This window comes from Anopheles coluzzii, chromosome 2, assembly GCF_943734685.1.
Source record: "Anopheles coluzzii chromosome 2, AcolN3, whole genome shotgun sequence".
NCBI classification, from domain to species: Eukaryota; Metazoa; Arthropoda; class Insecta; order Diptera; family Culicidae; genus Anopheles; species Anopheles coluzzii.
The window spans coordinates 87,271,218-87,283,941 of record NC_064670.1 but is presented as its reverse complement, the minus strand read 5'-3'; the positions used below and the strand labels follow the sequence as shown (position 1 = coordinate 87,283,941).

Sequence of the window (12,724 nt, the reverse complement as noted above, 5' to 3'; positions counted from 1 at the left end):
TCTTACATAACCCTGTAATTGGGCCAATTTAACTAGTAATAGTCAAAATAGACTAGCATGCAGAATGGATTAAACTGAGCCTGCCAGGACGTTGCTGGCACTTTCATCATATCAAATGTTTCAATATGTGGAATTTGATATCCCGATGATCTGCTGTACAGCCAGGTAGCCGTGCCAATACAGCAAGTGTATAAACACAAACAAATCACGTAGTGAATGGAACGGTATTTCCCACAAACATTAATAACTTATGTTTTATAATTTAACACAGAAACCATTCAAAGAGCTAAAGTAATTTTAATTTAAATAGCAGTTTTATTGGTCAGCTTATTTTGTGGTTGTTTAGAATATATATAGGAGAGCTTTTTCTACATCACTATGGGTTGAATGTAAACTGATAATGCTTAATTCTATTTATACTAGATCGGTACGGAGAGACAAACACAATATTGATTACTAATCCCAGTTACACGCGAGTACAAAGATGGGTCAGCAATTGCTTCTTAATATAGTTACTGAGCACAAGGTTTTTTTTTTACTTTTTCTCAAGACGGGAACACCCTTTCTCGAAATTTGGTGACATAAATCAATTTCTTGCAAGTGTCGGTTTAGTTTGTTTGAATCTTTTTTGCCAGACTATGTCACAACAATTTGAGAAAGGCTGTCACCATCTAGAAAAAAGGTAACGAATCCTTTTTGCTTAAATCGGTATGCAGAGACAGATACAGTAGGGTCAGGATTTTGCATGTTACGGAGTACGTACTGCAATAATTAAAAAAAAAAACCGACATTGAATCGATGCTGGAATTGAATGCACTCACCGTGATGGTAATTATCGATTACTTCGCTTCGTTTGCCGGAACGATTTCTCTATCTCGAACTGACGCAAATCGGTACGCTCCAGGAAATCGCGCCGCTCCAGAAACCCTTCCTTGCCTTTGTTGTGCGTTTGCAGCTCCTCCTCGATGCCCTCCTGCCGCTTGAAGCTCGTCCAATCGAGCTTCGTTTTCTCCAGCGTGCTCAGCTGGTTTTTCTTACTGAGTTGATTTAATACTGCCCCCAATCCGCCGGAGGAACTGCGCGAAGGAATGATCGATTTCGGTGCCGCCGGTCGTGTGGACACCGTAGCGGACTTTTCACTCTCGGCACTAGCTAAAATCTTACTGCCTCCCTCTTCGGTCAGCACGATCTGTTCACCGGCAAATTCAAACAGCTGTGCTACAGTTGGTTTTTCCTTCTCGGGCACCTTTGGCCTGGGTGAGGATTTAACCTCCGTAACGGGCTTTTTCACCTCCACGCTCGGTTTGCTGGTGCGGGTGGAAGTGGCACCGTTGGCTTGCTGGGTGCTGCTGGTGCTAGAGCTGGTCGCACTACTGCCACCACCGCCTAGAAAATCCGCCCACAACGCATCGGTCCTTCGCTTCTCTTCCTCCTCATCTAACTCTTCGTCCTTTTCTTCATCCGATCGGTGAGCTTTCTGGTGAGCTTTCACCTCCTTCTCATTTGCCTTTGTCTTTTTTCTGCTGGTTGGATCTGATTTTCGCTTGCGCTTTGCACCACCTCCGTTGGACGATTTGCCTTCCAATTGCTCACCGCACTCTTCCTGTTCCTCGTCGTTCGAATCTAACTCGCTTCCGGTTTCTACATCCTCTTTGTCCGGGCGGAAGTCTTCATCGCTGGCATCACTGTCGCTCGGGTAATCCTCCTGGTTCATAGTTTGCGGACCTGTTGCAAAGATGAAAAACATAAGCTTATAGAGCATTTCCTTAAAAAAAAAAAGCTGGTCGGAAGGACGTCAAAAAGGATAACGCCTTCCGTCACGCCCGAAGAAAGCCACAAGCAGAAGCGATTGAATTGCTTCTCGGCAAGCATATAGGCAAAACAACGCACCTTTAGAACGATGTGTGTTTGTTCTTCTTACAGCACTTTCCGATAGTCTGTTACAAATTTTCGTTCACCAGCACTTAGAGTTGGCTAATTGAAAAGTTTTATTTGAAGAAAAAGCCGGCCAAAATCTAGAACCAACTCGCACTTTGTGGACAAAGAGTGAAACAGATGGAAGCGCAATGATTCTCGCTGTATTGTCAAACTTCGGCCCCGCTTCGGGCGCCCAATCTGCAGTACTCGACTCTCGCGCATATACGAATGGGCGCTATCAACCAGAGTGACCAGAAATAACGAATTATGTGAATTTCTACCGATTTTTGAAATGCCTACTGATGCACAGATGAGCACCCTAAAACTACCGATTTTTTTCATGATACAGGCGGTCCCCGAGATACACGGTACCTCTTATACGCGGATTCGGAGATACGCGGTTTTCTAAATTTGACAATTCTTTGAGCAAATTGTACTGATTTGACACATCAATTTTAAATTGCCAAATAATTTCCGTTTTGATCGAATGTTAAAAACTATTTCAAATGGTTTAAAACTGTTATATTCAGTAGAATCATATCAACTTATTCATAAAGTAACTATAACCTCCCCCTGCTTGCAAAATTACACGAACATTACTGATATTTTAGCTGGAAACCACGAGATTCGACTTACGCGGAAATTCGAGATACGCTGTATTTTGTGGCCGTTTTCGGTCCCCATTAACCGTGTATCTCGGGGACCGCCTGTACTCACGAAAAAAAACCTAAAACTATATTCCCTAACAGTTTAAGCATTAAACTTATTTTGAAGATATTAAAATCACTGGCGACCTGAACAACCGAAGCGCCACATATGAAGCTTAAGTGACTGGAAAATTATGCATCCACAGAAAAAAATGAAAGCTCCATAGCTTAACTGGTGTGCGCTCACAACACTATATTGCTGTCCTTTTCTTGCAATGTGTTTCGGCAAGCTTCATCTAATCATGACCTATATATCCTTCTAACTTTCCGAGCAAAAATCTACATGAATGGTCGTGTGGTCAGATAAATAGGTATCAACAGCATCGACCATTATTCAAATCTCTCAAGCGCCACAGATTAAGCTTAAACGACTGGAAAATTTAATATCCGTAGAAAAAAAAATGAAAGCTCCACAGCTTCATTGGTTTGATCAATAGATGGCGTATTAAAACTGATTATTATATTGCTATCCTTTTCTTGCAATGTGTTTCGGCAAGTTTCATCTTATCATGACCTATATAGCCTTCTAACTTTCCGAGCAAAAATCTATATAAATGGTCGTGTGGTCAGATACGTGGGTATCAACACCAACGACCATTACTCAAATCTCACTTGCTTCAGTGCTGATGGTTTCTATTGGAGTTTAGTATTTAAACAATTGTATCGCCGTTCTAGTTCTAGCGATGCATAACTTCAATGCGAAATCATACAACAGTACAGAGGAAATGAGAAAGCTCTCCTCCAAGCGATGAAGCTCAACTAGTTGGGGTATCCCACCAACAGAGAGCGCCACCAGCTTTTTCGCTATTTTTAGAATGCATGAGTCGTTTGCCGTCTGCTAAACGAAGTCTTTCTATATTCCGTTTAGGTAGAGAACTTGAGTCGTTTAGAAGCCGTTTAGTGGTCGTTTAGTGGATTTGTGGCACTTGGGGTTCTAGCGATGCTTAACTTCAATGCGAAACCATACAACAGTACAGAGGGAATGAAAAAGCTCTCCACGTGTGGAAGGCTCCACTGGTTGGGTGTGCCACCAACAGATGACGCTGCCAGCTTCTATTTTTATAATGCATGAGTCGTTTGCCGTCTGCTAAACGAAGTCTTTCTATATTCCGTTTAGGTAGAGATCTTGTGTCGTTTAGAACCCGTTTAGTGGTCGTTTGGGATCTCAATCCTTCGTTTGCTTAGAATCCCTAATACAATTTTCAGAACGACACTTCCGAAAGGCTTACATTCGTGTTACTGCTATGAACTAATTCTAATCCATCTCCGTTAAATAAATAACGGATGTATTAGTCATGATATGGAACTTTCTTTTTGAAAATTAGTACCCCTTTCCCCTCACCAATTACCACTTCATTTTAACTGTGTTTTAAATTTCTACACCTACCAAAAACTACCAAAAAACATCTGAAACTCCTATCGAAAACTACCGATAAAATGTTGATGCTCCTATCGAAAACCACCATTATGATCTGGCCACACTGCTATCAACTGTCAACCAGATGACGTATAAATAAATACACACACTCCCACATACACACACATCCATTCCACCGAGCGTGTGCCTGCGATACAAACAACTGTGTGTGCGATTGCTATCGAGCCAAAAAGAAGTGGAAGAAGAAGCCCTGTCACACACTTTTCTACGCTCAACAAACGTTTTTGTGTCTCTTTGGCGTGTACATACTTTGACTGTTTTGTATTAAAAAAAATGGCACTGGTTCGCGATAGTGCGTGAACTTTTCGTCCTCTCCAAAGGTTTGCCCTCCTAAAACGGAACGATTCCGCAGTGTGTTTGTCGTCAGCGAAGGGAGGGGAACATCTTTGCGGTTCGTTCGTTTGTGTGGTGCCGTTCGATATATCGTTGCAGTGTTTTGAGAAGGGTGGACCTGCTGCCTACTGTGTGTGTGTGCGTGTGTAAGTGTATGTTTTTTTGTTGTTTGCCTTTTCATCGCATTGGAAAATACTCAGCTCAAAGGTCGAAAATCTGTGCTTCCGCAGCATTGTTGCACCACTGTAATTGTGATTCAACGAAATACTGTGTCCTGCGTGGTGCACGGAGCAGCCGTGTACTTTATTACCGAAAGGGCCGTAAACGACGAGACGGTAAACGAAGGAAAAGTGAAAAACAGTTGGGGCGGAATGGATCGATTGGAAAGTGAAAAAGTTTAATGAAGCCGCAGTAGGATTTGGCATCATAGCAAAGAAAGAACGGCAGCAACAACAGCAACAATAACTATTGCAACAACTTCCTCCGAGCGGGTGAGGGCCCGTTGCTCCAAAGTAGGCCGAAGTAATTGGTGTACAGTGGAATAAAAAGTTTACCGCCCCCTAGTACCTTCGCCGAAACAAAACTACCAACTCTGCGACCAACTCCAGCACCGCCTAAACTGCGCGTACAATCTTCAAGTGGCCGTAAAAGCGATGCATGAACATTGTTTTTAAGTTTTCAGTTCCCAGTACCGCGACAGAGCAGCAGCACCACCCCGAACACCGAAACAGCAAAATTAGTCCACGGCTGAAACCGAGCGATTCCTGTGTCCAGAGCGTCGATAGCATCAACCAAACAGGGCATTAGTCATCTGGTGTACGATAAATGGAGAATCCAGCGGATGAGGACAGTGGGAGGAACTGTAGCGGGAAAACATACTGATACAAAGGTACAGAGCATTTGTTATTTCGCCTTAATTTTTAGTTTCTTGTTTTATTTTACCTTCTTCCTTTGGGATGGAAACAGGCAAGGATATTTGGATGCAGCACAACTTGTGCACAATACACGCGAAGATACAGTGATAGAAATTGTTATAAGCGCTTTAAATTTTCATCATGTAAATTGTCAAATCGCATTGTTATTATTATTTTTTAAATCGTAATATGTTGCAATATAAATTCTTGCCTTAATTCGTTGTGTTAATAGCTAACAATTGTCACCAATTTTTACATCGTTGTCAATTGCGTTTTCAAAATTGTCAAGCAACTGTTTGTTACTGGCCGTGTGAGTATAGGATGCCGAGTAGAAAATCTGAACTTTTGCCGCTTCTTTGTTAGTTCTACAAAAACCGTGCAAAATGTTCACGTTTTCTGGCATCCTTGCAGCGCCAATCTAGTGATGGGTAAAGTAGGCAAAAATCCGGAGTTGACTCCGATTCGACTCCGATAATTTCGAAACCGACTCTGGAAGTTAGGTCCACTCAGCATTATCCGGAGTCATTCGGAATCGTCCGGAATCGTTCCAAGTCGGAGTCGTCTGGAGTCGTGCGTAGTTGTTCGGAGTTGTTTGGAGTCGTCCGGAGTTGTTCGGAGTTATTTTGAGTCGTCCGGAGTTGTTCGGAATCGGTCGAAGTCGTCCGGAATCGGTTGGAGTCGAAGTCGTCTGGCCTATATACAGAGTGCACGCGCAAAGTAAAAGAAAAAAAAACACAACGAAATGAAATGCCTAATCACAAGCACATTGCACCGGACGGCTCCTGTTGACTCTGACCAACTACGTTTCCGGTTAACTCCGATTGACTCTAGACGACTTCGAACGACTCCGACACCGGTTGACTCAGGCCAACTCAGAACTCCGAACGACTCCGGACGACTTCGGACGACTCCGGATGACTCCGGACGACTCCGAACGACTCCGGACGACTCTGCGCAGAACTTGTGGTTCGGATTTTGTCGGAGTCGGAGTCGGACTAACGATAGCCGGAGTCTGATTGGAGTCGTGGGTGCGCTCCAAAGAGCACATCACTACACCAATCACGTGCCAACCACAGTTTTTTTTAAATAACGAACCCTTCGTTTTAGTAATTATATTTGTTTGTTGGTAGCCAACGCAATTGCCACTAGTTAATTTGGCTTGTTAATTCATACATTATTACATGCCTCCACCATTTATCTACGGTTTAAAATTGCCGGTTTAAATTTTATTCTCGTCCTATATTTTGTCTTGCTGTTCAGGAAAGCCCTTAAAATTCTTCCAAAATTATCTTATTATCTTAAAGTGCAAACAAAACAGTTTTTGAAGCGTTTTAAAAAGGGTCCAAAAAGTCGTTGTTTTTTGGGCTATGGGGCAAGAGTGCCACTCGTATGGGGCAAGACGGCCACCTGGGTAAAATAACCGTATTTCTTTGATAATTGGAAATTATTACGTTTGTACCACTAGTGTATGTATTCCTACATGTCTTGAGTTACAAACTGTATCGCAATATGGGTTGTTGCTGGTCTGTTTTTCCGGAGTAGAATCCGCTCGTAAAAGCGCAACATACCGCTGAACGCTACAACAATGTTTACATTTTAGACAGCTTTTTTGAAATCAACTTTTTCAACTTTTTTGAAATTGAATTTTTCAGTGACAAAAAGAAAGTTTTTTTCAACTAACCCCACAAAAAATTTCTTCTCAGCTATACGGTGGTGTAAATATTTTCTCGGTTGATTGTTCGCATAATTTTTGAGAGCTTATTTGGTTGGATTCAAAAATTATAATATTCTACTCAATTTTGAAACTCAGCATAAATCAGTTCAAAACAATGGGAAATATCGATTGGTCTATATGAAATTCGGCTCAGTATACCTAGTCATTGGAAAGCAACCAACTGTATACACAATTGATCATTAAACTAAAGTTTTTAAGGAAAAATGCTTGGTGGCACTCTTGCCCCAAATTCCGCTATTATGTAAAACTTCCACGCAACCCTGATACACTGGTTTAAGCTTATTTTCGAAGTAGCAAAAATTACATCAATATGCTACAAAATCATATTTTGCATTTTTCTTGGTTATTTGTTATTTGGTTATTGAAAGGTTTATAAAACTTACATGGTGTTCATAGAACACTCCAATGAATACATTTTAAGTATCTTTGTATGCATCTTTGTAGTGAAATAATGCTTAAATAGAAGTTGCCCATTTTGCCCCGCATTCCCCTACTCAATTCAAGCTGCACATATTTTTTGAATTTTATTTTTATCCCATCATTCCCATTATCAATGCAATAGGAATAATCCTATTATGAAAACATCCCGTAGGAACCAACATTCTGACATGTGTTTTGGTGTTTTTTGGTTCTGTTTGTTTATTTGAGCCTACACTAATAGGTAATATTAATAAAATGGTAAAATTGAATGTTCTGTTAAACAGCCATTCAAATATGCCAGCAATTTCTTTTCAAAAATTGATTACTCCGTTTGTTATTTATTATTTGAAATGAAATAAAAAAAATTTAGACCAAAAATGGCAAAAATATAATGGTGCACTTAGAGGAAGTGCTACCACTGTATAAAGATTTATCTTGTTGGTTTGGGCAGTCACACTTGAAAGTGCCTAAGCTTGATATGAAGAATGCAATACGAAGAATGCTTATCAATCCAATTAGATTTTGATAACGAAATGCACGATTCTAGAAACACCCAAGAATAACGGCACAGTCCTACTAATGTATGCTTTCCTAAACGTTAATTTATAAATCGAACGCCGACATGTATCACTGTAGCAAATGTATATTAATCTGATTGTGTTTACCTTTTTTCCCGTACTGCTTACAGAACCACACAATGGTGCACAGTGGTGCGATAGTACCGCACTATCTGCTGCGACCATCATCTTCTGCCGCTGTCGCCGCTGCTGCACGCGTTGCCACCGTACTGCTGGACCATCAGAGCAGCAGCAGTCCGTCGATAACAACATCCGCTAGGCTACTACAGTCTGTAAAACCGTGCGTGCATTTGCCGTCAACCGTACCGCCGCAGCCTTCTGAGCGAGCGCTGGTTGCTGCGTCCCGATTGCTATCGTCATCGTGTTTGTCGCCCAACGTGTGGCTGTCGCAGCCAAAGTCTATGTCAATTTTAATCATCCTGAAAGGAGGACAGTCGACACAGCGATACAGCAGAGAAGAAGCCACCCGGAAGAAGGGTAGACTCATTTACGAAGCCCACAGTCCCTATCGATCAGCAGCACCAGTGCGAAAGGTACCGTCAACGTCGAAGATCGATCGTAGGCAGCAGAACTATTGGTGCACCAGGCTATTGGAAGGCCCGAATGAGGTAGTAAAGCGCACCGCTGTCTCGTTGTACTAGAATTGCTGAGTCACAGTCCCCTTAGTGACGACATCGCGGCGTTAGTCGTGTGTTATTCACTTATAACAGCAGCAAGTGTGTTCCGTGTGTGATTTGCAACCATCAACAGGGAACCGGCGTAGCATCTTGTATCGTCTTAGTCCCTCCCATCTCATTCCTATCGTTTTATAAACACTCCTTGATGTGTATATCATAATTTTAGGGCAGAAATAGGATTTAGAAAAGTAAACGCACCAGTACGTATAGAGTGCGAACAAAAGGGTCGAAGGGCATTTCTGTGGCAGAAGACACTATTTGTCCTACTCGAGACGAAGCAAGCGACTACCGGCGACTCGTTTGAGATTTGAGAGCCACTCGCATCATCCCGGTTGGAAGCAATCAGAGGGTGACCGATTTCAACGACCGCTTCTGAAAGCGCACTAGCGATGATGTACTATGGCAAGGACAGCAGTGGCGGTGGTATCTCGGAGCTGGACACGATAGCGAATGTGATCGGTCTGAAGGGTGTCGGTACGTCGTCGCTGCGCACGTTCGTCGAGATGTGGTACCACATCTTTCTGTGGGCCCTCTTCTCGTCCATCTTCGTGCACACGTGCGCGGCGGTCATCGCGTTCGTGACGCTGCGCAAGCACAAGTTCGGGCGCTTCTTTTCCATCTTCATCTTCGTGATGGGCGTCCTGTCGCCGGCGACCGGTGGCGTCGTCAACAGTACCGTCATTGCCTTTGTACACCGAGCCTCCAACTTTCAGATGTCGCCGATCGCGGCCATGATCTGGGGCGTCGGGCAGACCATCGTGTCCGCCTGCTTCGGGTTTACGCGCATCCTGGCCACACTGTAAGGGACCGACCGCCATCAACCTGCTGGCCAACCTGCCTATCCATTTGTCTCCCCCCTTTATTCTCCCCTTCCCTTCCCCCATTTTTTCTTTCCTCCATCCGGGGTCGGGGATTACCCTTTCAACAAACTACTCATCCACTGCTACACCTGTCCTGTACACACTTACACATTTGTGTAATGACCCGGGCGGAGGGTGGGTTCATCCTCGTTGGAAGACTGGTATTTTGCTGCAAGCCATGTTGGTATGAATGTGATATTGAACGCGTTTTGGGAGGGGAAAATTCGCGATAAAAAGGAAAGGCACGAATACGTTGGCTTTTTTTCATTTTGTTATTCCTACTCCGTCAGTTGGTTAGAGTACCGGCGGTGGTGGCGGTGGAAATCAAAATTTCTCTAAGGTATAAGAGGGGCACCAATGATTTTTTGAAACGTAGCTGTAGCCTGTAAACAGTAATATGCATAACACATAGGCGGTAGGGAAGAAATAATGGGAAAAAGCAAACTTAACCTCCCCACTGATAGTAAAGACAGAAACGAAACACATCACAACACATCAAATCACATCACGCCAAAGGGAAAACGCAAAGGCGCGTGCAATCAACCCATTTGTTGACCGCGCTGAGCTTAGGAAAATTGAAAATGGAACAGAACGTGAGGACGATACAAAACAAAAGCGCAACATACGTCACTGTTGCCCCGGCAGCCGTTCATGACACGTGAGACCAGGAGCGGAAGCTTCTTTGCGGAAAGCAGGAGTTTCATTTCGTTTCTTGTGTCTGAGTTTGTGTTCTCTTCATAGCATTAGGTGAAATTCTAAAACAGCTAATTCAAGCATAATGCAACACACCGATTGCATATGGAAGGAGATCCACTACCAATTAGGCAATAGTTTAACGGAAGTAGAGTCGTCCCCGTTAGTTGTACAGAAGAATGGCGTAAGCTAATAAATCAATGAAAAGGAGGCGTTTAGCCACATGAACCACTCACGCGCTCCGCCGTAGTTAGTTCAGCGGCCGTAGTTAAGTTGAACGTTTCGCGGATAATTCCACGCGTATTCCAAACGGTCGCTTAGTGCGTCGCGTAACAACATGTGATTTTCATCCGATGGCACGATCGGGGTGGGGGGCAAACAAAGATAAGCCGCGAACAAACCGTTTTCAAAACGCCCAAACCGTGCGTGTGTGTGTGGAGGAAGGCATTGGGGACGAAACACCGACAAATAAGGGAGTAGAATGAATCCGGCTTGTGTATCTAATGAATGTCCATTTGTGTCCGAGTGAATGTGTGTGCGCGCGCGCGTGTGTGTATGCTTTGAAAGCGGCTTCGGACTAGCGAAATCAATAATGAATAGCCACAATTACTATAGTAATCCATGATATGAAACGAATCGAGTAATAGTGATCCAAGTGTATCGTAAGTCAAACCTGCTAGATATATAACTATCAATCATTTACGCGGAGAGGAGATGAAGGAAACAAAAGAAAACAAACGAACGAAAGCTACGACTAGCAGCACCAAGGGTCGTTGTATTGTAAGGAAATGTTATTTTAAACCCACACACACAGAAGATTCGTAACATTCTCGGTGGCTACCTTTGAGAAAATTGTGAATTGATCAAAGCAAGAGGAACAAAACCAAGGCAGCAGCAAGGCCGGCAAATTCCTACTACCAAAGATGAAAGTAAAACTGGAACACAAACACACTAAACATCACTACAGCCTGGGCCATTTGATTATGCCAGTAAAGGTTTGACTACACTGCAGGACAGGGAACGCTGCGGCGAACGAAGAACATGGCAACTGCAGCGCAGCCATAACACGTGCTGGATGGCTTCAGCCATTGAAATGATTAGTAGCAATATAATTAGCATCAGCGATTGGTAGCCGACCATGCGTAGAGAATGATGCAGCGGGAACTTTTTATTTTATTTAATTTTATTTTACTGATCATGTTTTATGTTTATTCCATACCGAAGGAACGATTGTTTTGTATATTTTGTTCGTTGCGTTTATTATGTCTGTGCTGGGAGGGAAAGGAACAGTTTGACTAGGCTTTAGGGATAAAAAAGGGTTCTATTTTAATTTTAAAAGCTGTGTTTGCGTCAAGTTTGATTTTATCCATTTTTCCATGAGATTTACGGCCGACGGTGTTAGACTTAAAGTTTTAAGCGATTATCAGCAGGGCAGCAAGTAAGCTGCACTAGCGTAAATATGGAAATAAACTGAATCAATTCAAGAACAATAAGGTACATGACAAATTGTTTCTTTTTTTATTGACCTTTCGAAATATTGTTTCCTCTCTGCAAATTAACGACAAAATTAATAAATACAGCCTGAACTCACTGGTTGAACTTCGATTGAAACATGCCAACAATTAAATACAGTGGAGCGCCGTTTATCCGGGCTTCTCGGGACTTGACCTTGCCCGGATAAGGCTCGTGGCAACGCTCATCGGATGCGATTTTTGTTGGAACTTCTTGTTCGTACGAAAGGAAAATGCAGACTGATTTATTCTCTATTTCAATAAAGCCTACTACACTTCGTTTAAACTAGAGAGGTTGCTATGATCACAACACTCCTCCTCAATCTCGGCTGGCTCTAAACCAAGTTGTAGGCGCAGATTCTAACTATCGAGGTTGCTATGATCTACAACACACGCTCTGAAATTCATTATTTCTAGGTATGCACTTCTCACACCTTCCAAACATATCTTTTCCATGACATCCAACCCAGATTCGAGACCCTGATGACATAGTCCGATCTTTGCAATGTACAAAAGAACATGACTCGCCTTTTCGTAACTTGCGTTTTCTAAGCTCGCCTTTCCTAAGCATCAGTCCCTCCCATCAGGAGGAATTCGACCTTTGTCTTCCAGACACTGTAATTACCTCCGTTGAGTTTTGCAATTCCCAATCGTTCCATTTTGCGAAATCTTTCTTTTGGTTAAAACGTTTTAATCGCCACTAATCCTGGGCCCATAACCTGTTGGAACTTCTTGTTCGTACGAAAGGAAAATGCAGACTGATTTATTCTCTATTTCAATAAAGCCTACTACACTTCGTTTAAACTAGAGAGGTTGCTATGATCACAACAATTTTATCGGACGAGATTTATATGGGATTTGACAGATAACGTCGGACGTGCGATTTCGTCGTCCGACGTTATCTGTCAAATCCCATATAAAAATTTGACAGGCCGTCCGAT

General features: G+C 42.8%; 2 protein-coding genes across 3 annotated transcripts; one reads left to right on the top strand and one right to left on the bottom strand.

The window, feature by feature from the left end:
- Positions 1-292: 292 nt before the first annotated feature.
- On the bottom strand, positions 293-2,082 carry LOC120951605 (craniofacial development protein 1). The gene is made up of 2 exons (XM_040370405.2): positions 1,891-2,082; positions 293-1,725 (listed from the first exon to the last, which is right to left on the bottom strand). Exon 2 carries the CDS (start codon positions 1,712-1,714, stop codon positions 833-835), a length of 882 nt encoding a protein of 293 aa, XP_040226339.2. The 5' UTR covers positions 1,715-1,725; positions 1,891-2,082; the 3' UTR covers positions 293-832.
- Positions 2,083-4,157: 2,075 nt separating this feature from the next.
- On the top strand, positions 4,158-11,765 carry LOC120948845 (transmembrane protein 170B). Of its 2 annotated transcripts, none has more exons than XM_040365616.2 (2): positions 4,158-5,284; positions 8,153-11,765. In XM_040365616.2, exon 2 carries the CDS (start codon positions 9,109-9,111, stop codon positions 9,520-9,522), a length of 414 nt encoding a protein of 137 aa, XP_040221550.1. In that variant the 5' UTR covers positions 4,158-5,284; positions 8,153-9,108; the 3' UTR covers positions 9,523-11,765. The 2 variants fall into 2 exon arrangements, with proteins under 2 accessions (XP_040221550.1, XP_040221549.2); XM_040365615.2 differs by having other exon boundaries at positions 4,159-5,284; positions 8,153-8,796.
- Positions 11,766-12,724: the final 959 nt, after the last annotated feature.